Source organism: Cibotium barometz, chromosome 65, assembly GCF_041138505.1.
Source record: "Cibotium barometz isolate CiBa-2024 chromosome 65, ASM4113850v1, whole genome shotgun sequence".
In the NCBI taxonomy this organism is placed as follows: Eukaryota; Viridiplantae; Streptophyta; class Polypodiopsida; order Cyatheales; family Cibotiaceae; genus Cibotium; species Cibotium barometz.
In genome coordinates this window covers 13,110,824-13,138,553 of record NC_141110.1, presented here as the reverse complement: position 1 = coordinate 13,138,553, position 27,730 = coordinate 13,110,824, and the positions used below count along the sequence as shown (strand labels likewise).

Here is a 27,730-nt window from a genome sequence, read left to right as displayed (position 1 = left end):
AACCGTTGTTTCTTCTACCACACTCTGGGACACGGGAAGAAAGATTGCACTAAGTTTTAGGATGTGAAGATTGCCAAGGCATCCACGTCCACAGTAGCGACAGTAGCATCCCCATCCACACCTCTGCCATCAAGCTCTAATGTCGTTCAGTTATTGCCCGCTTTGAATTCCGCGCCACCAGTGTGGTATTCGATGATAAGCAGGGGGGTGAGGCTGAGGCGGAGGGAAAGATGAAGGCTCTCATCCGTGCCCATGGCTACAAGGGGACAACAGTTCATTGTCCTCTTCGACATGAGTAGTTTTGAGGATGTCATCTCTCTGCAGTTTGCAAACCAAATGAGTTGTACCATGGTTCCTTACCATTTAGATGTGGGCGGTCTACGTACACACATCTCTCATAAAGCTCAGCAGTTTCAGGCAACATTCCAACGGGATTTCATCCCGCTTTTAGAGTGTGACATGATCTTCAAGATCCACTGCTTTAGACAGTATGCACAATTCCTGATTGGAGGCAGGAAAGGTTTTCTCGAGCCCATCATGATTCGCGGGGGATCAGAGCATTCTTGGAATACCACTCATTTTCAATATTCAAACCCAACAAGCCAAAAGAAAAGGAGCAGAGTGTGCATTGCTATGTCCGCTCTCAATCTAATGTAGTTCAGACAGCACCCGCAGTGGAGCAGAAGATGGCTAGTCTTTTGTCTCGATACAGCAACATCATGTTCCGAGATAACCTTCCACCCAATAGACCTGAGGACCATCGCATAGAGTTGGTTCCTACTTCAAAGCCTTCTAGCAAGTTCCCCTACCGCCTTTCTAAGGCATTGGAGCAAAGGATGGCTGGTTTTTTGTCTCAATACAGCAACATCATGCTCAGAGATAACCTCTCACCCAATCTCCCACCTAGTAGACCTGAGGACATTGCATAGAGTTCGTTCCTTGTTCAAAGTCTCCCAACAAGTTCCCCTACCGCCTTTCTAAGGCATTGGAGAGCAAGCTAGAGTAACAATTATCCCAGCTACTCCAATCTGAATTTATCTAGCCTTCCTCCTCTCTATTTGCCGCCCCCATCCTGTTTGTCTCAAAGTAGGATAAGACCACACGCTTGTATGTGGATTACACGGCGCTCAATAAGCTAACAGTTAAGAATAGATTCCCCATGCCCAGAATAGAGTACATCCTAGAACGACTCAATGGTGCAAAAATTTTCTCTAAGATAGATCTTAAGAGTGGCTACCATCAGGTTCGGATCTTTGAGGCCGACATTCCAAAAACCACCTTCATGGCCGAGCACGACCACTATGAATTTGTGGTGATGCCTTTTGGAACCAAGGCACCAACGACATTCAACAAAATGATGTCTTGGGTTTTTTGGGATCTCATTGGCAAATGCGTCTTCATCTTCCTAGATGACATCCTTATCTTGTCAGGGACTGCAGAGCAGCATAGCGAGATGTGGCACAAGTTTTGCAACTCTTGCAAGACAATGAGTTGTTTATCAATGCCAAGAAGAGTGAGTTTGGAGTACTGGAAATCCATTACCTGGGATACATCATCAATTCATCAAGTATTAGCCTCCATCCTGAAAAGGTACAAGCCATTCTCAGTTGGGATAGTCCCCAACAACCCAGAAAATCTACTCATTTGTGGGGCTTTGTTAGGCCTTGACATTTTTCTCATTAAGGTTTATAGATAAGTGTTCTTTTTAGAGTAGTTAACCCTCATTAAATGCTTTCTTTCAGCAAGCCTACATCACGCAAATGAACAAGTTTTTTGACCTTGCAGCACCTCTCACCGACTTGCTCAAGGACGTGAAGAATCATCGCCAAAAAGTGTCCACCACGGGCAAGGCTTTAGAAGCATTTTAGGCAATGAAGAAAGTTGCCTCTCAGTCACCAATTTTGAAGTTGGCATCATGGGATGATCCTTTCACAGCTAGACTCCAACGATCGTACCACTTGAATCCACTAGTGTAAACATATCCATGAATAAAAATGGGCAACAAATAACGTTTATTAAAAAACTAAAAATATTACAAAGATAATCAGAGACTAATCCGAAACCGTGACACCCTTAGCTCCCACATTCAACAATCAATCAGTTAGTGGGCTTCTACTCCAGCAATAGGGAAACCAAGTTCTCTCCCATGTGTGCGTCGGAAGTTTGAGCCAAACAAGAGAAGCCAACACTTGAGAAAAGCAATGATTTTTATCAACTTGGGCTTCAATTGATCCATTAGGTCTTTTGAAGACATTAATATTACTCTCTCTTGACTGACTTCTTCCAGAGATTGGCACCAATAGCCCAGCCACACACATTGGGAGTGACATCTCAGCGAGCGGAGGAGATTCGAGCTAGGCGACGACCCAAACTAGCCGGCTACCAGACACCACGGCTACACCACAGAGAGATCGCAGCCATCCGGTCTCGACACCAGCAGGAGGTACAGGAGCAGCTGACACATTTTCGCTTTGATCCAGGACGCATGTTCCAGACATTCACGGCATCCTATGATCGGATGTATGACATATTGTACCCAGACTATGGGACTGGATGGAGTTAGGAGTAGATAACATATCATACTTGTATCACCCCTTCAGGGTACAGAGATGCATTAGTAGCCCTAGTACTCCATCCACACCCTCTCGTTTGTACACCACCATTGAGTCCCCTATGGTCATGTTGTCATACTTGTACATTTTATTCTCACTCCACATTTTCCTCTTGATGACTAGAGGAACATCATTGTACTACTTGTTTGTCTCATAGGCCAATTTTGGCCTTTTGCAGACGTTAATATCTCTCTCTCTCTCTCTCTCTCTCTCTCTCTCTCTCTCTCTCACCATGGAGGACATTGAGGATATCCGCCATCGACCGATGACAGACTTCTTTGGATAGTGATGTGTATGATGCTTACCTTTGTTGCTGGAGTTTTCCTCCCAGATGTTATCCATTAGGAGCTCCTAGTACCGTACTTTTCCTCATAGTTATTTCAGTTTCAGTTAGTTGTTTTTAGATTTTCTTACACAGACATTGTATCAGATCCACCAATTGTTGTAACCTTTTTGGTCTCATAGGTCATTTTGGCCTTTTGAAGACATTAATATATCATTTCATTTCATTTCATTTCTCTCTCTCGTAGGTCATTTTGGCCGTTTGTAGACGTTAATATAACTTTCTTTCTTCTTTCTCATAGACCATGACGAGGTTTCATGCACACTATGTATACATCATTTTGGGCTCATAGACCCTTTGGATCTTTTCATTAATATCTTTCTTCTTTCTTTCTACACACTCTCTCTCTCTCTCTCTCTCTCTCTCTCTCTCTCTCGTGAACCAACAAACGAAATATGCCCAACTTCCAATCGGCAGGCATATATCTCTCATCCCAAACCCTTTGACAAATAAGCATCAAAGGCTCTGCAAGCTGATCAGCATATTTTCGGAAAAACTCATTTGTCAAACCATCCCAACCAGGGCTCTTTCCCATGGGAAGTTTGGAGAGAACAGCTTCCACTTCCCCTTGAGTAACAGGAGCATCAAGCTGAACCGCCACATCAGGGTCAACTTGATATCGTACTTCAGCAAACAATGACTCCCTTGCAGCCAGGACAACCGGCGAGACATCCTCTCAAGGGGCAAGCAAATCTTCATAAAACCTGATGCAATGCTGAATAACCTCAGAAGGTTGAGTAACAAGATTGCCTTGGGCATCCATCAGCCTAACAATATTCCCACGCATATGTTTTTGATGCAACTTATCATAGAAGCGATGAGATTGACAGTTAGCATCCCGCAAAGCATCAAGACGTGCAAGTAGTTTATTTAAAGGGAACATATTGTGCTTCCTGCACCCTAGATAGCTCCTTTTTCAGCCATTCTATGGCATCCACAACTTCACCATCCATAAAGTCAGTAAACATGGATGCCTGCAAGCCCTTTAAAAGTGACTCAAGAAGAGCCACATGCTGTTTTTGTATAGAGGCATTAGCAAGACCATAATGCCGCACTAATTTCCGAGTGTTGGTAAGGAACACTGGCCAAGCATGATAATCAGCCATGGACACTCTTGTGGAGAAATGTCGTATCAACTGACGCATATAAACATCGAAAACTTCATGCTCCAAAAAAGTGTGATGTAAGCGCAAAGGCAAGCGTCCCAACAAGCCTTTATATGCATCCACAGGATGATAGACCATTTCAAACACAAGCGGCCAATGATCCGACAAAACCTGTTGCTGATCAACCATCATAGTAAGAACCTCTGGCAAAAAGAGATCTTGATGTAAAATATACATCCTATCCAATCTAGCATAAGTGTCCCAAAACTGTTGTGAGGCATAAGTGTAACCCCTTTCATCTGGATGCAACCAAGACCACATGTCTTGTTTTAGCGACCTTGCTGCAAAAGCTTCCCACGCCATTCTCTCCGTCCATCCATTACAGAATGAGGCGACGTGGCTTGCTCCCTGGAGACACACATATTAAAGTCTCCCATCACAAAGCTAGGATGAGAGATTGAAAGAGCACACAAGTCATTCCACAGCAAACGGCGTACACGAGCATTATTTGGAGCATACACCCCTAACAACCATAAAGACGTATCATCCCAAACAATCTGTATCACTAGAAATCTTCCATGAACATCTTGAATCACAAGAGAAGGCTGAAACTGCGAACGAACAGCAAACATAACACCTGACTGCGAAGCAGGGTGTCCGCTGTAGAAAACATGAAACCCCTTATATACATAGGCTTTGCCAGCCAACTTATGCTCCTTATGTTCAACTACACACAAAACATCCCAACCATGAAAAAAAGTTGTACGCCAAAGCCTGAACTGCTTTTGGCGCGAAGAAATACCCTTTACATTCCATTGTACAATTTTCATAAGCCTTCCCAGAAAAGGAATCAACAAGGCCGTGTACTAGGCCCAGGACAATCTGCCAAATCACGAACCTTTTGAAGCATTGCATTTTTAGACATGGTATTTGTGATCTCAGACTGCCCTTGGAGTTCCCAAGCACGTGCCGAAGGGTAATGACCATCCCATGGTGAGATGACCTCACCCTTCGAACCAAACACAAGAGGCAATTGTTGTTGTGCTTCGTTTGTTAGGCGACTTCTAATAGAATAGCGTTCTACTCTATCCACCCCAAGATCCCCTGTACCCTAAGAAAGTTGGCCTCCCGGCCTCTCAATCCTGGTCTATGTTGCTGGGCACCTGAACCCAAAGGGCGACGAGCACATATATGTAAGGGCCCCTGATGAGTACGCAAAGGCCCCCGCCAAACAGCATCTGAGAAATCCCCCCGCAGGGCAACAAATCGTGTCTTTTTACCACGTACTTCCACCCATGGCTGCTCAACCTCATTCTGAACATCCACATGTACATCCATGTGCTGGGCATCATGTAAAGGAGCATCATGCTCATCTTCCACGGGTAACTGCCCATCAACGATATCCTTGGTAGCAACAACTTGTTCTTTCTTAGGACATTCGGAGACAAAGTGGCCCATCTCACCACATTTGAAACAGTGGCCAGCAAATGTATCCCACCTCAATTCATACATTAAAGGTTGCAGCCCAGCCATATTGACACGCAAATGTGTCGGCCTAGGTCTCCCAGTATCCCACAACATGCATAGACGATTTCAGTTTCTAGATGTCATTCAAGGCACCACCAAGACATCACCGATACCTCGCATGAGACCTGGTAAAACACGCCAAAACATTGGTGGGAATTGTTTCACTTCAACCCAAACTGGACAAGCCTGGCGCAACATATCTTGGTACTCTGCCATAGGCTTCCACGGAACCACATGAACCAACTGCCCCTCCAAAAAGAGTGGCACCTGCTCCAAGACTGCCCTATGGGCTTCCGAAGTGCGAAAAAGTATTTCATAAAAGCCTCTCGGACCATCATAAATCTCCTCAAGTGCCTCAGGCGACACCAAGCGGCCCAACCATGCTCTAAGACGAGGCAACAACGGAATACGCCCAATAAAGAAGAAGATAGCAGCACGATCATGAAAATCTGCTAGCAGTTGTAGCAACAAAGAAGTCTCCATGCATACATCAGCCACACCACCATTATCTACGGCAACCATTTGCACGCTATTTGCCTTCACATATTCTTGCAGAAGCTCACCAGTGATCTACAGCAAACGTGCAAACTCCGGAGAAGGTACCTGAGAACTTTCCTCTGCATTCTCTCCAACATTCACCGGAGTGTAGCTTGCATCAACATCAAGCCTTTGACGTTTTTGTTGCTCCGAGGCATCTGAAGCATAACCCACATCCTTCTCGATCATCTCCTCAATAAGATCCATGTTAAGGCTATTGGCAGTCATGCCACCAACAGCAGCAGCCGGGTCATCCAAATCCATGTACAAAAGCAAAGAAAACCCGTTCTCTCAAACCCTAATTCAGCACCTGAAAACCCTAATTCAGCACCTCTCCAAGGATGTCGATGAAACTGCCACGTCCAGGTATCCCGCCAACACAATCACCAGTGTCTGATTGCGAACAAGAGGTGACACTCACTGACACAACACAACTCTCACTGACACACACAAAAGCAAAGAGGCAGACAGCAATTATGTAACAAGAAGAGGCTATAGCCAACGAGCAAGAAGGTAACAACAGCAGAAAGAGACTAGATAGAAAGAAGAGGCGAAGGCTCTGAGAAGAAACGACAGGCAGCACAGCAAGTCGCAGGACAGCAGCAAGAGAATAACCGTCACAACACAGCAGAGACAAAGGACGGCCAAAAGACCCAACCAGTCGAAAACCCAAGAGAATCAATCTCTATTCTCTCTCTCTCTCTCTCTCTCTCTCTCTCTCTCTCTCTCTCTCTCTCGTAGACTCTTATATATATACCTGTAAAGGCTGCTCTTCTTGCATCATTTGCTTGTCAGAAACAAGATCCCATTGACTAGGTGCTGCTAAGCCCGTATCAGACTCCTTAATACCTGTAGAAAAGGTGGATTGTAACTCATACGTCATATGATTGTGTAGGTTGCAACTTGAAGACTATAAACAAAGCAAACATGTTTTATATTGCTTTAGAGTAGAATGATTCTTTAGAATAGTACATATCTCTCAAATGAATATTTTTTTATAATTTCAAGCCATGATCAAAAAAGCAAAATCAACTAACTGTTGCAAAACCTTAAAACAAAAACCTTTTAAGGGAAGAAGTAACACAGCAATTTAAAAAGACTAATATAATCTTATGTGTCAAAAAAGTATGAGATGCCACAATGATGGGATCCACATTCAAAGTAGCTTGCTCTAAATCCAACCGAGGTTAGTACTAAAAAAATTCAGTCTCTAACCACAATATACTACAAATACGCTTCTCTAACAAAGCTCCTAAAATAGGCTTTCATAACGGGTCCTTAGCTTTTCTTCAAGAAAACAACAATTTCACACATAAAACCTTCTAAAAATCTGAAAATAAACAAAAGAGAGAGAGTAGAGAGAGAGAAGACACCACACTAGGGGTCAAAATAGCCTTGGCCGACATCCCCCCCCTTTTCAAGTTATATATTAGATAAAACTCCTTGGAGGAGTCTTGAGTACAAGTTCTTACAGCTAGAGAGCAATAGCTGAATTTATAGTTCTTGCCCAAAAGCATTTGAGAAAAACGCTTTAAAACTCACTTATAGTCCAAAAAGCATCTTTTTAATAATAAAAGCTCTTCTTATTTTAGTATTTAAAAAGCTTTTAATCTTTTGCTTTCCAAAAGCTAGTCGCATCATTCCAAGCCTGTAAGGTAACCTTACAGTGCTATCCTACCACGTGTCAGTGCCACATCACCATCACCACATCATCAACGCCATGCCACTCTTTTTCTTTCCAAAACTTTTTTTTTTTAACTTAAAAGTTTTGGGAAAACAAAAAGTGACATGGAGCTAGAATGTGGTGACATGGCGCTAGAATGTGGTGACAGTGATGTAGCACTAACACGTGTGACAGGATAGCAACACAAGGGCTTGGAATGATGCGACTAGCTTTAGGAAAGCAAAAGATTAAAAGCTTTTTAACTACTAGATAGAGAAGAGCTTTAATTATTAAAAAGTTGCTTTTTGGACTATAAGTGAGTTTAGGCAAGAACTATAAGTTCAGCTATTCTCACATTGTTGAGACATGTAAAAAGACAAGAGAGCTCTCTAGCTCTAAGAACTTGTACTCAGGATTCCTCCAAGAAGTTTTATCTAATATAACTCCAAGGAGGGGGAGGGTAGGCCCAAGGCTATTTCGATCCTTAGTGTGGTGTCTTCTCTCTCTCTTGTTTATTTTTAGATTTTCTCGATGTTTTACGACTCAAATTGTTGTTTTCTTGAAGATAAGCTAAGTACCCGTGCCACGGCCCCTTACGAAGGCCTGTTTCAGTGGTATCAGAGCGAAGGTTACATCTCTCTCCTACAAGGAATAACGATCTTTACACGCGGTGCTTTTTGCTTTTTCTTAAAGCAATGGGAAGCACTCACCACCAAGAAGAGGACCAAGCCTCCAAAAGTGGAAAGCAAACCCAAGAAGACCCAAGAACCCACATGGTCAAAGAAACTATGATCGATTTGGACACTATTCTCCAAGATCCCGACTTGATGAGACTTTTTAAGCAACTATCGAAGAAGATCAAGCAAATGAAGAAAAGGGATGAGCAACCAACCAAGCAAGATGCAACTAAGAATCAAAAGTCTTCATCAAAGAGATCACCCAATCCTCAACCTTCTCATGGAAAAAAGAAGAGCCATTCCAAATCAGCCCACTCTCATCGTGGGAAAAGTCGATGTCACATGCACCCTGCACTGGAGTGTGCTGTGGCACACCGGCTCTACATCAGTGCATCATTCATCATCAATAGGATTTTACCTTTTTAGGAATATTTGTCGTATGCCGTGGCCCCATTGTGAGCCCCAGTCTGGGACATATCAGGTACGAGCTATGTAGGTCAGTCTCCACAACCATAGAGAGTTTCCATGTGTCAATCCTCTTACCCACTTCAAGAATTCATCAGTTAGGGCATGTAGGGGTCGAACCTTAGCAGTAGTTGCATATAGTACATGGTAGACAAGCCTATGGGCTAGCCCATAGCATGGCAAGCCCTTAGCTAAGTAGGTAGTAAGAAACTCATTTTGTCATTCTACATTATCTAGAGGAGCACAAGATAATGGCAGTAGAAAGACTCATTTTGCCATTGTGCATTGTCCCAGAGGAGCATAAGATAATGGTGGTAGAAAGACTCATTTTCCCATTGTGCATTGTCCAGAGCAAAGGCTAAATGAGGCATAGGCAGCCAGTCGCCAGCCTCCAGATGCCCAGGCTTGTAGTCGGCCAGCATCATAACGATCCCAGTCGGCCAGCATTTCATGTTGATTTAAGCATTTTTTGTCCGATTAGCACCTGGCCGACAGCATGCTTATGGCCGACCATCAGCAGGGATCCGTATATAAACAGCGCTGAATATTCAGCATAATCCATACAGCATCCAAATTCAGTTCACAGCATTTACAGCAGTCCAAGTGTGCCTACACGCTACAGCCACCGGCTCCCTTGTGCATACTTTCAGTAGCATTCCCAAGTCTTCCACGAAGATTATCTTCAGCATTCAGCAAGAAAAGGTGCATCCCTCAGTTTTGGGATTGCATAGTGGTCATTGAAGAACATTTCAAAGGAGCTTGGACATCATCTGGATCAACCTGCGTTTGGTCTACTTCGTCCTTGCGTTTGGCAATCCTCAGTCATCATTCATATTCATTGTCAAAGTTCTCCAAAGAAATATAAGCAGGGAGCCCTCATGTGGATGGTGGGGGGGGGGGGTTGGTAGTTTCGATGGGTAAACTGGGACCCAATAATGTGTCGACTACACACCCACCAGGATCCCGACCACGGCATCCTCACCATCGCCAGATCAGAGCCATTATTGCTCAACATCGGAGGCACCTACCTCGCTTCTACGACCTCTCCATTCTAGACACCCCCATGGCGGAGATACTTGATCTAAGGAGAGGGCAACACTTCAACTGATCAGCATACATGGATCTACCTGATATACATTTTTCAATATTTTCCAGTATTTTCTACTCAGTATCATCTCGGAGTCTTACAGTTCTATTCCTATAACTAGTTCTGTTCCTATAACTATAGGACAATCAGTTTATTGTACTTTTTAGTCTCATTTAGTTGTTCTCTTTGATGAGACACCAACTTCAGATGTACTCTCAGTTTTGGTCTCATAGGCCACTATGGCCTCTTAGAGACGTTAATAAATCATTTCATTTTCTCTCTTCTCTTCTCTCTCAAATTGGAATTGCGCACACTCACGGGTATAAAGAAGGCTTTGTTGCGCATTACGACGATCAACCTATCGCATGCTACATTGGTATCAGAGCTGCAGGTTGTAACCAACTTGACTACCCTAAAGTGAGCATTCTGTGGATGGTAAACCTGCGGTCAACAAAAACCCCCAAGCCTCCACAATGATAGGAGAGCCATCGTCAACAAGCTACAAAGAAGATATTGAAGAACAGATCCACAGGGAAGACACAACTCCTACAAAAACGCTTCCACAAAGCAATGAAGACTTCATCAAATTGCTCTTGGAGCAAAACAGGTTGCTAAGGTAACAAATCGAGGCCAAAGAAGAAGCAAAACCAAAGAAAAAAAAGCTAAAGAAGAGACTGAAAAAGCCAAAGCAGCAATTGAAAAAGCAAAAGAAGAAGCAAAAAAGCCAAAAGAAATTGGAAAAATTATTCCTTCTCATGGCGCAGCAACACACAAAGAAGACGCCAAAAAGACGGAAAAACAACGGGCCAAAGAAGCTCGACGTGAGGATGAATGAAGGGCCAAGGACGCTAAACGCACGATGAAGACCAAGGATGGACAGACCAAGCTCCCTGAGAAAGGCTTGAACGTGAAGCTATGCAACGCCAATATCCACCATACAAGCTCAACCGAGCTTCGGTAAGTATGATGTTAAGTGTGATCATGCTGCAGTATTACAATTTATTCATCAGTTTGGAGCATAGTTTCCATTGGCTAAGCTTTCAGATCCACAAGATCGAGTCCACCTGGCGGCACCTCACCTTTTCTGGAGAAGCCGTCACTTGGTGGCAGCATTGGTCAAAGACCCGTTCACAAGGACTCCACAGTATGTATGGGACACCTTTGTATCCAACCTCAAGAAACAATTTCTCCCTCCCAAGTACATGACCAACCTTGAGGATGGGTTTTACAAGCTCTCCCAAAATGGGTCACCCGTGCTAACATACTCTAATAAAGTAATCACGTCAGCATAGCAATTAGGCATATCCGAGGAGGATAAATTAAAACAATTCATTAGAGGTCTGGATACTAACATTACGTTTATTGTACGTAATCTTGAGCCACAGGGCTCTCACTCTTGCTCACAATCAAGAAATGATGCTGAACGGAGGTGTCATGATTGTGACTTAATCTCTCTTAATTACCCTTAATTAGCCTTTACTCATTGAAAAGACACCAACGAAGGGTCACACCCTGTCACATGGGTCATCACCAAAGGACACGTCTCTTCAAAGAGACACATCTATTGACCAAAGGACACATCTCTGCGTCCAAAGGATATAACTATTCATTCAAGAGTCACACCCTTTCATCAGGGATGTGCCTCTTCATTTGTACCTCTTCAAGCCCTATTCAACAAGGCCTTGTGTCTCAATGCAACAACACACAGCTTTCCACTCTTTGCCTCATGTTTACTCAAGTATTTAAGCATTAAGATATTTTAATCATGTTTAATTAAGCTAAAAGCTTAACAATGGTATCAGAGCAAACAAACTCCAACCTGTAGGATGCCCACAACCAAACCCTAACCCTAAAAATCAGCCAACCCTAACCCTAAAATCAACCTTAGCAAGGGTTGTGTGGAAGAGCACGAGAGAATTTACCGGCCCTAACCCTAAAATCAGCCTTAGCAAGGGTTGTATGGAAGAGCAGGAGAGAATGTACTGGCCAATTTTGGCCCCTTTGCCCATATTTTTCCCAATTTTCTATAACACAAAAAAAAACATTGGAAGCTGAGAACTACCCCTGCACACACGGCCTTCATCCTCGTGCTGGCAAGCTTCCTCCTTATCTTCTCCGGACTTTGGTTGCTCGATTCATGCCTCTTCAACTTGGATCGTTCTCTTCAAGGATCACCACCTTTTCATATGGAGCCATGACTATTCTTTTTTTTTTAACCAATAATGTTTAAAAAAACATTAAGGCTATTAAGCCTAGCCTTATAACATAAGGCTTTTATATTAAGCCCTCCATAAATGCCACTGGCAGCCAACATTTTAAATAAAAAAAGAAAAAGCAACGAATCGGCCAGCTCCCTAACAGCCGCCCATGGCCAACCACCTACACAAAGGAAAAAGAAAACGCGCCCAGCCTAGAATGGACCAAAAAAAAACGTTTTTGTTCCTGTAATACAAACGACTAGCTTGCGCTTCTACATGAACTTCAAAAAAAAAACATGTGCCCCTATGTCTGGCCTCGTGTTACACAAGTAAATGAGGCATCCCACTGCCTGGCTGTAAATGCTGGCCTCAAAAGGCTCTCCAATATCATGCATAGTAAGCCCTACACCTGGTTCTACTGGAGTAGAAATGGGCTTACATTCATCCATGTGAAACCTTTTTAGCAAACTTTTTATGTACTTAGTTTGCTGCATAACAATGCCATCATCTGTATGCATAAACTGTATGCCGAGATAGTAGTGTAAAGGCCCCAAATCTGACATATCAAATTCAGCTTTCAAATCAGCTTTGAAATCTGAAATTTGTGCTTTGCTAGTACCTGTAATGAGCATGTCATCTACATACAAGATGACTATGAGAATGTCGGCACCGGTTTTTGTCACATACAATGTGCTTTCAGCTAGACTATTCACATAACCTTGGTTGGTTAGATGAGCATGTATTTTATCATACCACGCTCTTGGAGCTTGCTTTAACCCATACAATGCTGTGTGTAACCTGCATACTTTATGTTCCTCACCAAGAACTACAAAACCAATGGGCTGATTTACATATACTTCTTCCTGTAAATCCCCATTTAAGAATGCAGTTTTAATGTCCAATTGATGCACCTCATAATCTATTCCCTTTTTCTAGGAGTAGCCTTTAGCCACGAGTCTTGCTTTGTACCTGTCAATAGTACCATCACACTTCCTTTTGACTTTGTGCACCCACTTTGTTCCAATGACATGCTTGCCTTTAGGCAATTCCACAAGATCCCAAGTATTGTTCTTCATGATCGAAAGATTTCAGCTTGCATAGCCTGCACCCAATGCTCATTCTCATGTGCTTCTTCATAAGAAGAAGGCTCTTCTGAATCAAAGAGACCACCCATGGCTAATGCAGACTCCCCATGATGCATATTCAATGCATGGCTGGAACTAGCCCTTGTTCTACCTGTGAGTGGAACTGCAAGTTTGCTTTCTTGCAAAGTTTTCAGCAACCATCTTGGCACTGGCTTGGCTGTGTCTATGGTTGTTTGCTCTTCCCTGACAAGATCTTCCACTTCTTCCATAGAAGGAGACTAAATGGCTGGCTGTTCTGCATGTTCTATATGAGGATTTTCTTGTGTAGGGGCTGGCTGATCTGAATTTCCCCTAATTGCAATGGGTAAAAGTCCATCAAACACGTCCTATATGCCTGTATCATTACTTTTATACAAGCTGTACATGGGCTGTTCTGAATTTTCAGCAAATACCACATCTCTACTGACAAAAATCCTTCATGTTGTTGGATTATAAAGACGCTATCCTTTGCTCTCATTGTTGTTGCCCACAAAAATGCATTTCATTGCTTTATCATCCAGCTTTGTATGGAGTTGTTCTGGCACATGTGCATATGCCAAACACCCAAATGTACGCATATAATCCACTGTTGGCTTTCGGCTATACCAAGCCTCAAATGGTGTTATGGTTTTCAAAGCTTTTGTTGGACACCTGTTCAACACATGAGTTGCACACATTATAGCTTCCATCCAAAAATTGTGAGGCAACTTTTGTGCTTTCACCATGCATCTTGCAATCTCCATGAGAGATCTATTTTTCGTCTAAATTCAACCTTTAAACCTTGGTCGTTTATGGCTGAGACGGAGAGCAGATTTTTCTTTATCCCTTGAACATACAATAAATTTTTTCATACATGTATTCGCACCATTGGCTACAATAAGTGTGACATTGCCAATTTCCTTTACTGGATATGTGGTATGATCTACACATGATACAGTGCGGCCATTTGAAGCATAAACCAAGTGCTGAAATACATCTTTGCATGAAGTGATGTGGCTCGAAGCACCACTATCAAAATACCATGATACATTCTGTCTGTCAGATGCAATGCAAGACATATCATTGTCTGAAGCACTTGGTGTGTCACTAGTGCATGTGACCAAAAAAGTGTACTCTTCCTGAATTACACTAGCTGATTGCTGTGCTTTGTCATCAGAAGAGTCTGCTACTACATTGCCTACTTTTTTCCTTTCCTCTTTTGCAATCCGCTTTCTACATTCACTAATGTAGTGTCCAGGCTTATGCCAATAGAGACATTTGCCCTTCTTTTGGGGCTTGTTTGCATCCCCTTTGTCAGACTTTTCACCACCAGAAGAGGGCTGTCCATGTCCAGCCTTGCTAGACTGTTGTCCCCCATGCCTAAAGCTCTTTGCTTTACCCTTATCCTTGGCTGTAAATGCCTTGTTTCCACCACGGTTGCTAGATAAGTTTGCTCTTGTTTGCTCTTCCTGCAAGAGTAAACCCACCAGCTCTTCAAAAGTGACGGGACCACCACCTTCTCTCATATAGAGAGGTTGAGAGAGGTGTAATTGTTCCTGCAAATCTTTCACTTTGGTGAGATGATCTGCCCCATGGAGTCACCCTCATCCATAGAAAGAAGATCCAATTGCCTCTTCAAGTAGGCAACTCTTGCCTCATTGCGTACCTGATACATTGCTTCCAATGTGTCCCATGCAAGCTTCGATGTCTTGCAAGAACGAATGTGCGGAATAATAGTCCTTTTCACTGAAAGGGCTATCAATGACATGACATGTGCATCCCTAGAGTCCCATCTCTTCTGCTCTTTTGTCGGAGCAGGTTCTACCTCGAGAGCTCTTTGAGCACCTCCCCTTCGAGGCGTAGCCGGCTGTATGGTAAGTGAGCGTGTGTCATCACCACACACGATGCCCCAAAGCCCTTTGGCTTGTGATATGCAGCGGAAGCCTTTGTATTGGAAAATCCTGTCACACAAATGCTCACACCGTCTTCTGTATCCTGAGTTTCGTGAGTTTAGCAATCCACTTTAATACTTCAAACTTTAAAGAGAGATGAGAGAGATAGATGAGAACTGTACACCAGATTGGGTCCCGAATTACCCACTGAAGGGCCCCCTATCCCAATAACGAGATAGTATTTGCTTTATGTCTTTAGAGAGAATGACTATGGACTGTAGATAAGCCAAACGCAAGATCTCGGAGGATCGGAGAGTGGCTGATCTGTACATTGCTGTAGAAACACCTCGATGACCTGATCTCGAGCCTATGCACTCTTCCCAAGGGCATGAGGAAGGGCTGCACACCTGAGGCTGAGAAAAGAAGAAGGTGGACTGTTCTACACTATGTTAGAATGCTGAAAACACTTATGAATGCTGTGTTACCTTCACCAGATGACTGCTGCATGTATGGATGATGCACAGAAGGCTGGATACTGATGCAAACTGCAGATTCAGGGCTGGAAACTGCTGTAGACTGTTGATTCAGGGCTGAAAGCTGCTGTGGACAGAAACGCAGACCTACAGAGGTGCTGTTGGACTGAAACGCATGAGAAAACTGAGGCTGCAGACTGCTGCTGTACGGCTGGACAGAAACGCAGATCTGCTGGCGTTGAATTGGGCTGGTTTGTATGCTGAATCTGGGCCTGAATCGATGCTGAATCAGAGCTGTATGGATGCTGAAGGCAGGCGCCTAGGGCTGACTGAAGCAAGGGTATCTTAGGGGGCTGGAGAAGCAAGCTTATGAGCTCCAAGGGCTGGATTAGTCTAGGGCTGAAGGCAAGGATGCTCCTAGGACTGAGGAGAAGAGCTCTTAGCACAATGAAGACTGAATGAGAAAACAAGCCCTATGCAAGCCTATTTATACTAACTGGAGGTTGGTCATTTAATAAAGTTTATATTTATAAATGCCCAATAATGCAAATAATGCTAAATAAATACTAATAAATATGGAAAAAATACCAAATAAATCCCAGTAAATTCCCTAAGGCTTCGGGGATGTTCTAAATGATGCACAAGCATATGAATGCATATTATGCAGGATGCAGAGTGCTTTCTGATGCAAACCCTAAGGCTTCTACTGACTCTACATGCATGAATGATTCTCTCCAAGTGGGTTAAGGGACTTGACTGACTAACTGACCCACTAAGGCTGAGGAATGACCTACGTAGCTCGTGCCTGACTTATCCTAGACTGAGGATGTACAATGGGGTCACGGCGTACGACAATTAGCATCCTATTGGGTTCTAAAACTGTACAACTGTTGCACTTCTGATGATGAGCCATCTTGTCACCATACACTGAGTGCAGAGTGCATGTGACATTCCCTCCTAATTAGCTTGGCGGCAGGTTCATGGCTTCCAAGTAGTCCACCAATAACTGGGGTACTCCTGGAAGAACTCCTCGTCGAGCCATACGGCTTCGTGGGTGCCTCGATCTTGGAATTTCGTATAGAACTGACGAATCCGTCGACCAGAACCATGCTTCCATCGATGAAGAAGGATCTGCTCAGGCTTAATAACTTCTGCCTCGTCTACCACGTCTGGCTGCTGTTCATCTGAAACATCAAACACTTCTCGACCAACATATGGTTTTATTAGCCAAGAAACATGGAAAACATCATGCATTGTCCAACTGGCAGGCAACTTTAACTTCATGGAGACATCACTTAACTTTTTGACTATTGGAAAAGGGCCAAAACTACGGAATGAAAGCTTGGGACAATGTTTGCCCACTTGTTTCAATCTTTGTTTCATGATGCACTGAGAGACCCAATCCCCTTCCTTGAAGTGGATATCTCGTCTAAACTTACATGCCTGTCTGTGAACTGAATGATGGCTAGGCTCAAAATTGAGGGCCAACCTGGGTTGAGTACCAAACTCTACGGAATCGACATACTGATCTTCTAAGTCTTTTCCAGAGATGTTGAGAATGGTAGACTCCTGACTGATCGGGATGCTGGTCTTTCTACTAAGAACATCTGCTACTACTGGGTTATGTTGATCAGGGATGTACTTGATCATTCCTCCAACCTAGTGGAAGAGCTGACCCTGTCTAGTGTGCTGAGCACTCCACTGGGCACTTGGCATCATCAGGAGCCACTTAAGTGCTTGGTGGTCTGTGGTGACTGTGAAAATGTGTCCATAAGGAACATGTTTCAAATGTTTGAGAACTGACTGCTGTTCTAGCTTGCCCTTGAAAGTCTTGGAAAGACAAGAGGGAAACTTGCTAGGAGGTTCTGCTAACTGTGGAATACTGGGTAGGAGATCATCCTTAAAAATGTCTGAATGAGAAAGGAGATCAACTAACTGAGGGACTGAAGATGATGAGACAGCGGTTATTGATGAGATAGAAGCTGTCTGAGCATAAATTAATGCTCCTTCTGCTCCCTTGCACATAGCTCGTCGGGCCTGGAGATGAGAAATCATAGGAACGCCAAGAATGCTCCTATCCCCCCGAATCATGACAGGCTCAGGAAAACCTTTAGAGATAATAAAGGTGTCTTGCCCCCCCAATTGGGAATAGGTTCATACTGACGAAACCACTGGATTCCTAAGATCATGTCACATCCCAAAGAGGAGAGAATGAAATCTCGCTGGAATGAGGCCTTTTGAACTTGAAAAGAAAACTGTTGTGCCTTCTGAGAGATGTGGGTGCGGAGACCAGGTGTAAACCCGTCTACCTCCAAATGATAGGGCACTAAGATACAGCTCATGTTGGTAGCCAACTGGGGAGAGATGGCGTCCTCAGAACTGCCCATGTCAAAAAGGATTATGAACTGTCGACCCTTGGCAGAGCCATAAGCTCGGATCAGGCTTTTCTGTGTGGTTGTTGCCTCACCCTCCTGCTTAGCATCAAGTACCACAGATGGCACGGAATGCATAGAAGGTAAGATCTGAACCGCATTGGTGGTAGCAGGCAGGTTTGGAGGAGCGGGGGATACTGCGGCAACTGTGGCCGAAGGCTCTTTGGAGGCTTGCTCCGCTTGTCTTTTTGGACAATCCTTCTTACCATGCCCAATGGTAAGACAAAAAAAACATCTGTTTTCTGACTGATACTGTCTTTGCTCCTCTGGAGGAAGATAACCTCCAGTGCTTGCTTTAGCCTTTTCCTCAGGGGTCTTCTTAGGCTTGGATTCCTTACCCCCTGAATTAGAGCTAGGACTGTTGCCTGTCTCAGTGTCTTTAGAAGACGAATTACCCTTCCCCTGTTGGGGTTTGGTACACTGGACTGAGATGACTGCTTGGGCTTGCCTCCGTTCAGCTTCATTTCTTCATTCTGAGCGAGAGTCAGAGCCCGGTCATATATACTTGGTTCAAAGTTACGAACTGTGAACCAAATGTTGGAGTCCAATCCACGAATGAATTGCTCCATCTTGGCCTGCTCAAATAGCCCTAACTGCTGTGCTAAAGTAATAACCTTACCGAAAAACTGAAGCACTGGGGATCCGTTCTGTCTGAGTCCATAGAACTCGTCTTTCAGACCGGTCATGTACTAGGGTGGGAGAAATATGGTCTTCAGATCATGGACAAAGATGTCCCAGTCAAAGGCTGTGACACCTGTGGCCTGGTCAGTATGAATACTAGACCAATGCTGCCACCAAGTGACTGCCTCACCAGTGAGATGAGGAGCCGCTAAGTGGACTTTGTCTTGAGGGTCTGTGATCCTAGCTAATGGAAAATGAGCATTAAACTGATGAATAAATTGATTAACTGATGAATGATCACACTTACCATCATACTTACTGAAATTTGGTTGACTGCAAATGATGGTGGTTGATGCTGCTGCGGGCTGCTGGCTGGTGACACCTATGACTGGGGAGAGCTGCACTGAGGAGAGCTGCTGATACCTCGAGTGTGTGGCCTCCTTTTCCCGTTGGTGTTCGAGTAACATACGTTCTCGATCAAGCTCACGTTGGTGTTCCCCAGCGCGACGAGGTCAGCCTGACGCCAGTCTTCGTCGATCCTGCGTTGGGCTTCCTCATAGTCCCGTCTTTCTTCTTTTTCTCTTTTCCTTCGAGCCTCGTCCTCCCTCCTTTGTTGTTCCATCTGAAAGAAGAGGGAGATGTAGTCGGGTGCTGCTGGAGATGTAGAAGGACGCTGCCTCCAAGAGTTGGAGACGCTCCATGAGTAGTTGGTTCTGAGCTCTAAGAAGAGCTATGGTCTCTGCTGTAGGTGGAAGAACAAGGTCTCCTTCGGGGTAGACGTCTTCCGGCTGATGAGTACTCTCTATTGTAGACATATGATGCTGAAGTCGGTGGTCATGCCGGAACGCAATCTAACCATCCAAGGATGCCCCCACGCTAGGATACGGTGTGTGTGGACAATCTGAATCTGATACCAATGTGATATGCAACGGAAGTCTTTGTATTGGAAGATCCTGTCACACAAATGCTCACACCGTCTTCTCTATCCTGAGTTTCGTGAGTTTAGCAATCCACTTTAATACTTCAAACTTTAAAGAGAGATGAGAGAGATAGATGAGAACTGTACACCAGATTGGGTCCCGAATTACCCACTGAAGGGCCCCCTATCCCAATAACGAGATAGTATTTGCTTTATGTCTTTAGAGAGAATGACTATGGACTGTAGATAAGCCAAACGCAAGATCTCGGAGGATCGGAGAGTGGCTGATCTGTACATTGCTGTAGAAACACCTCGATGACCTGATCTCGAGCCTATGCACTCTTCCCAAGGGCATGAGGAAGGGCTGCACACCTGAGGCTGAGAAAAGAAGAAGGTGGACTGTTCTACACTATGTTAGAATGCTGAAAACACTTATGAATGCTGTGTTACCTTCACCAGATGACTGCTGCATGTATGGATGATGCACAGAAGGCTGGATACTGATGCAAACTGCAGATTCAGGGCTGGAAACTGCTGTAGACTGTTGATTCAGGGCTGGAAGCTGCTGTGGACAGAAACGCAGACCTACAGAGGTGCTGTTGGACTGAAACGCATGAGAAAACTGAGGCTGCAGACTGCTGCTGTACGGCTGGACAGAAACGCAGATCTGCTGGCGTTGAACTGGGCTGGTTTGTATGCTGAATCTGGGCCTGAATCGATGCTGAATCAGGGCTGTATGGATGCTGAAGGCAGGCGCCTAGGGCTGACTGAAGCAAGGGTATCTTAGGGGGCTGGAGAAGCAAGCTTATGAGCTCCAAGGGCTGGATTAGTCTAGGGCTGAAGGCAAGGATGCTGAAGGCAGGCGCCTAGGGCTGACTGAAGCAAGGGTATCTTAGGGGGCTGGAGAAGCAAGCTTATGAGCTCCAAGGGCTGGATTAGTCTAGGGCTGAAGGCAAGGATGCTCCTAGGACTGAGGAGAAGAGCTCTTAGCACAATGAAGACTGAATGAGAAAACAAGCCCTATGCAAGCCTATTTATACTAACTAGAGGTTGGTCATTTAATAAAGTTTATATTTATAAATGCCCAATAATGCAAATAATGCTAAATAAATACTAATAAATATGGAAAAAATACCAAATAAATCCCAGTAAATTCCCTAAGGCTTCGGGGATGTTCTAAATGATGCACAGGCATATGAATGCATATTATGCAGGATGCAGAGTGCTTTCTGATGCAAACCCTAAGGCTTCTACTGACTCTACATGCATGAATGATTCTCTCCAAGTGGGTTAAGGGACTTGACTGACTAACTGACCCACTAAGGCTGAGGAATGACCTACGTAGCTCGTGCCTGACTTATCCTGGACTGAGGATGTACAATGGGGTCACGGCGTACGACAATTAGCATCCTATTGGGTTCTAAAACTGTACAAGGAAGTTCCTTATCCTTAGGGAAGTACAAAAATCTCTCTCCCAGATACTGTGGGCCGTATGCTGTCATAAAGGCCTAGCGGGATGAGGGGCAGAGAGTTGATGAGGCAGGACATTGAGGCGGCCATCCCCCGGGAGTGGCGGACTCCAGTACAGGACCCTCCACCTCCACAGTGGATGGGCGTCTTTACTCGGCATGAGATCCTTCTAGCGGTCTGCGGCTCAGCAGAGAGAGTCGCCCCACTCACCTTCGAGGTGGGAGAGGGAGGCCAGCTTTAGAGGACCCGACTAGATTTGGATGAGTTCCAGGGTTGTATCTTTCAGCGGGTGCGGGTGGTCGGCTTTCATCAGAGACAGTGGCATGTAGACCCCTCACCGGCCTCGATAGGGGAGGACTATTCTTGGAGATTATGGGCTTGGGACAGCAGGCCTCTTATTCGCCTTCAGTGGGATCCAGGCGAGTGGCTTTGGCGAGACCCTATTTGGCCCCTACCAGCCCAGGCACCCCCTTTTTTCAGTACACAGCGAGGCTGGGGCGGCGGATCCAGAGGCACAGGCCACCAAAGTGTCAAAGAGCCAGAGCTTTGTTCGAGGTTCCTGAAACTAAACCTGCGAACACATCCTCTCTAGTCTCCCCAATGCTGCATAAGCTCTGGTCAATCTGGTCTCCGCTGCTCTCCTCAAGGAAAATAGTGGGCCACTGAAAACCACACCAAGGTAAGTATATGCATCTGTATACTCCATTGTCTCCTGACCATATGTCTGTGCTGTGGTGTTAAACACCATCACCTTGGTTTTACCAAGGTTAACAGACAATCCACTGTCCTGTGCAAACGTGTGCAATGCATCCAAAGGACGCTGCATCCCCTCTGGAGAATTTGAGATCAGCACAATATCATCAATATACAATAACAACGGAATCCATGTCCGTGCTAGCTGTGCTCCTCTGTCACCCTCCCACTCTACATAGTCTGAAACCTCATCCACACACATCCCAAATAAGGTGGGAGAAAGGGGGGCAGCCCTGTTTCACCCCAATAGTGGAGTGAACCATCTCAGATATACCCTGAGTAGTACGTACCCACAACTGTCCTGTATAAAGCCATGATTCCCCAAATCAGCTCTGTGGGCACTCCCATCTCCTGTAGTCTGCGCATCAGTTTGGCTCTCGGTACTGTGTCAAAAGCTTTGCGGAAATCCCCAAAGCAACTATAAATCCTCCTGCCATATAATCTGCCCTTCTCAATAATAGCTCTGAGTGTCAAGATATGGTCAAGAGTGGAGAAACCTCTCCTGAACCCTACCTGCCCTGATGCACGTATGCCCTCTCTCTCTGCCCATCTACTCAACTCCTGCTCAAGAATAGATGCATATAATCTAGCCAATGTGTGACCAATCATGATGGTACGATAATTCCCAAGAAGCATGGGATCCCCTGACTTGAAGATAGGCACAATCGTGGACATATTCCAAGTCTCAGGAAAACCCTCACACATGGCTCGGTTAAACATCATAGCAATAAGCTCTGTAGGCATATCTCTGGCATGAATAAAGTGCTCTGCTACCAAACCATCATGATCATATGCTCTCTGAGTCCTCATCCTGTCAATAGCTTTCCTTACCATCTCAGCAGTAAAGAAAGCACATGTCTCTGGGCATGGCTCCGATGGGTCTGGCAAGGGCGGGTGTCCTGGTGCTGTGTACAGGGATGCTGCATACTTACCACAAATCTCTGTGGAGGTAATGGCTGGTGATGGTGAATGCTCATGGAATAGTCTCCATGCCTCGCCTGAGTCCTGACTCATAAATAACTGATACAAATCCTTCTCTAATTGAGCAAGATAAGCCCTCTTCTTCCGTTGCACTAGGCGCCGGAAGGTAATCCGTGACTGTTTGTGAGTGGTAACACCCATGAGCACCTCTCTCTGTAATCTGATCCTCATCTCTCTGCACTCCTCATCATACCAGCTGTTCTGGGGCATGTTCCCAGATCGTCTCCGTGTAGGTTGACTATGGGGATATGCCTCTGATGCTGCAGCATGAAGCGTCTCTATCAATGTCTGAGTGAGCTCATCTAATGGTTTGCTTGTAGATATATTTTGTTGACATGGCTCAAAATGCTACAGATGTATTTGGTGTGCTCACCCAGGAGGACAAGTTGGACTGATCTAACTACTTCCTCTGGAGTGTCATGATCCGTAATTTGTTGGTAGCCATGTCACATGCACTCTGCACTCAGTGCATGGTGACAAGATGGCTCATGGAGATATGGGGACCCTCAGTGGATCACCACAGCCGAGCTGGTAGCACTGATGGATGGAGATGTTTGGAGAGGCCCTTGGTTTCTATGATTTCCCGGATGATTAGGGCCAAGGCCTCCGTACCACATGATATTATCCGTGCAGAGATGGCTGCCCCCCCATTGGTAGTAGAGGCACTCACTCGATCAGTCTCCTTTATACATAGCACTTGGACTCTCCCTAGAGACAGATATGCTCGCTTAGCCCTGGAGTCTTCACGACAGTTGGCATCACAGGGAGACGGATCATGTTGGTATGCACAGATGACAGCTTGGTTCCAACTGCATGGCTTTAGTATGGACAAGCTACCTCCATTTCAATACTCCCTGGATGCACCCTCCCGCTCTCTCACACGGGCAAAGATTACCAGACTTATCAGGCAGGACTTGACTCAGCTGGACACTAGGAGGACATGGATACAGCCGACACACGAGCTTGGTACGAAGATGGCTTTCTATAGAGATCATCTTCTCCAGCTCACGGAGGATGGGTTTGTGATTAGACCCAGCTACATGGATACTCATCTTTCTCATGGGGTACGGTGTGCTATTGGTCAGATACGCACATCCTCACACCAGCCAGAGATTGAGACTGGCAGATTCAGAGGAGTACCAGCTGAGGCCAGGATTTGTCAATGTATATGATGCTTACCTTTCTTGCTGGAGTTTTCCTTCCCAAATGTTATCCATTAGGAGCTCCTAGTACCTTACTTTTCCTCATAGTTGTTGTTTCAGTTTCAGTTAGTTGTTTAGTTGTTTTAGCTTTTCTTTCACAGACATTGTATCAGATCCACCAATTGTTGTAACCTTTTTGGTCTCATAGGTCATTTTGGCCTTTTGAGGGCGTTAATATATCATTTCATTTCATTTCTCTCTCTCTATTTTTCTACACATCTATTTTCAGTTTTGTGCGTTATTCTCGTCGTGAAACGTGTGCTGATTTCTGAGCATTGAAGTCACCGATCTCCCCCGAAGCTTCTGCATGTTACATAATGTCATGACCCTGTGAATTTGTGCAACATAAGTGTGAGCATGGTGGTCGGTGAGCAAGATATATGTTTAAGGTTCATACTTGGGGCAAAGGTCTTATTTAAACAACCCCATGTGTGGAGGGCACAAGGTAATTTAACAACCCCATGTGTGGAGGGGACAAGGTATTTAAACAACCCCATGTGTGGAGGGGACAAGGGAATAAAGGTTTAAAACCTTTAAAAATAATATAATACCACTTTTAGAGCATCGTGGCCCTTTTGGGAGGCTCCACGCTATTATTGGGGTTTCTTTGGAAAAAAGGTGGCTGCAGCATACGTGGGGGAGCTGGCTTTTTTGCGGAGGAGAGGAGCTGTTCGGTTGGGCGCACAGGGCTGCAGCATACGGTGTTTTTCTTGCTCACACTTTTGTGAGGGGCGGGGCAGCAGACATGCGACTAGCTGTCTTCTCTCCTTGGGCACACAGTCCGCTGCGCGAGGGAGCTCTCTCTCTCTCTCTCTGGCTGAAGTCGGCTGGACCACAGAGAAGCGTGGACTGTACAGAACTCCCTGTGCTTTTTGGCTATTGGCTGGCTGCAAGCACAAGGACTCAACTGCTCTCTCTCTCTCTCTCTCTCTTACTCTCTCTCTACCGGATGCATGCAGGTGGGCAGTTTGCTGGTGGCCACAGAAGTGCACAACTGGCAGGCTTCTCTCTCTTTCTTTCTCTAGGGGAAAGCGACACAATGACTAAGTTTCTCTCTCTCTTTGCGAGCAGGTGGGACTGCAGGAAGTGCCTATCCGGGTGTCTCTTTTCACTGGCTCGTGACTGTCTCGGAGTTGTTTTCCCTGGCCCTTTGTGAGAAGAGGGTTTGGCAGTTTGGAGGGTGGAAACAGGGCAAGTTTTTGGACTGATTTGAAGGAGATTACGGACTGTTTCTGTCAGAATATGCAGCGGAGATGATGACAAAATCTGAGAACACAAGAGCAAGTGCAGAAAAAATACAGCAATGGAGAGAGAGAGAGAGAGAGAGAGAGAGAGAGAGAGAGAGAGACGTGTAACTTTGCTCTATATACACAAAAGAAATCCCGAAAACAAGATACAATGGACCAGCATCTGCTCCAGTCGGCCAGCAGCAAATGGACAAGATGCGCACCTGTGAAGTCGGCCTGCTGCAGCCGGCACAGCAGCCAGTAGTCGGCTTGCATCTGGATCATCCTGTCAGCATAGGCATCCTCCCACACCATGGAAAAATAGGGAAAAATGGGGAAAAAATATGGAGAGTGGGGAAAAATGAGAAAACACCTAGTACGGGCAGGCACATCGACAACAGAGACCCTGGTGTATATGTATAGACAGGAGATGACTTCAACACCCCCTCTCAGCGCGTGGTTGTGGAACCAACCCCAGGGAGCTGGAGTGCCACCGGAGCAGAGCCTGAGATAGAGAGTTCGTGAAGAGGTCCACCGCATTGTCCTCCGTCGAGCAAAACTCTAGCAAGATGTCATCAGCAACAATCTTTTCACGAACAAAATGCCTCTGGATGACCGTGGGTTCCACCAGTGGAAACCCAATCCTTCCAAGTAACCTCTGCAACCTCACCACCTCACAAGCAGCAGCACAAGCAGCCCGGTACTCTGCCTCTATCGACGACAAGGCAATAGATGGCTGCCTCTTACTGCTCAATAAAACTGCTCCTAAGCCAAGGGTAAAACTGTAACCTGAAGTAGATCTCCTCGTGTCTGGATCTCCTCCCCAATCTGAGTCACTCCAACCGTGGAGTCTGACTCCATCCATCAATCCCCCTCCTGTGTAAAAGAGTCCAAGATCCTTCGCATGCTGTAGAAACCACAAGATATGCAATCCTGCCTCCCAAAGAGTCCTCTGCAAACATGAGCTCAACAGCCTCAACGGGCAATCATCAACCAAATCAATGAACCATTCTGGAATCTGCTTCCGAGTCAAAGAGGCACCATACAGCTCACAAGGATCAACAACTGTTACGGTGGGATGCCATGTCCTGGAAACCTGCTGAAGACCACTCAAGGCCTTTGGAAACCTGTGACCAACCCCCTCTGAATCCGGAACCACAAAGCATGGAGAATGTGCAACATCCACCTTCACCTGCAAGTAATCAACTGCTACCTGCCTAGCCTTCCAATAGGTCCTAGTGGAAAGAACTTCCTCATCTACAGGAGTTTCTTTGTCCCGAATGCTACGAGACATCAGAGCATAAGTTACCTGTAAAGTTTCCTCTGACTGACGAACACAAGAACTACCAACATCTGTACTGGAAAGTTCCTGCCAACTGCTACCATCCACTGGCAAGCTATCCTCCATCTGGTCCCAGAAAGCCTGCACCTGCAGCGTATCCACACTTAAGTGGCCATTACCAGACTGCCACTCATCACAAAATTGAGGACCTCGGAGAGAGAGTGCTAAAAGTTTGTAAACTCCATTCTCCACTCCGCCTTCCCAAACTACCTGGCCTATTGCCTTGTCCCGGAGAGCAACAAAATGCTCATCAAACTCCACCCGTACGCCAGTCTTGCAAACCTGATGCACTGACAACAAATGAAAACCAAGTGACGGAACATACAACACCTGGGAGGAATGCTTCCCCCCTCTGCCACATCAGGAACTATCTCCAACCTGCCCTCACTATGAACTGGGATAGTGGATGTATCCCCAATAAGAATGAGACCAAAATACCTGCAGAGATCCTGTAAAGCTGAACGGGAAGGAGTCATGTGCCTAGAAGCACCACTGTCTAGAATCCACTCCCAAGTATCCGTAGAGCGGAGAGTCCTCCAACCTCCTCCCTGCCTGAAGAAAATGAAACATCGGTGTTCATCACCTCTAAGTGCACAAAAGCTGGAGTCTTCATGGTTGCTCATTCTGCACCATTCTCGGTGTTTCACTTGGGACACTGCCTCCAATAGTGGCCTCTCGCCACAATCATTACAGGTCCTCTCTGCCTTCAGTTTCTCGCGGTCTGAGTCGGACTTCTTCTCATAAGACTTCTCCGATGAAGCCTTCCCTTTGCCCATGTTACGGCCTTTCGATCGTTGACCAGTTAAGACCTCCGAACCTCCGCCCTATGGAGGGTTCGAGAATCTTTCCTCCTGGTCCAAGACCATGGGCACAAGCTCCTCCCACGTGATAGTGCGGAGCCTGCCCCACTAGTAATCAAAGACGAGTAAAATGCTCAGTACTGAGAGGGCAAATGTGACAGCAACGTTATGGCCATATCCTCCAACGAGATCTCCTTCCCAGCCTGAAGAACTTCCTGCTGAAGAGCCTGCCGCTTGTTAATGTGCTCCCGCATCGTCAATGACTTTGCAGGATCCATAACCCGCATCTGTACTTCCAAGG

At 45.4% G+C, this 27,730-nt stretch overlaps 1 protein-coding gene across 1 annotated transcript in view; it reads right to left on the bottom strand.

Moving 5' to 3' along the window:
* LOC147602940 (26S proteasome regulatory subunit 7-like) overlaps nt 1-27,730 on the bottom strand; it is a 114,184-nt gene that overhangs the window by 72,171 nt on the left and 14,283 nt on the right. The window contains exon 3 of the mRNA XM_086797390.1: nt 6,883-6,974. Within this exon, the coding sequence (XP_086653516.1) occupies nt 6,883-6,974 (92 nt within the window). The remainder of the gene's footprint in view (nt 1-6,882; nt 6,975-27,730) is intronic.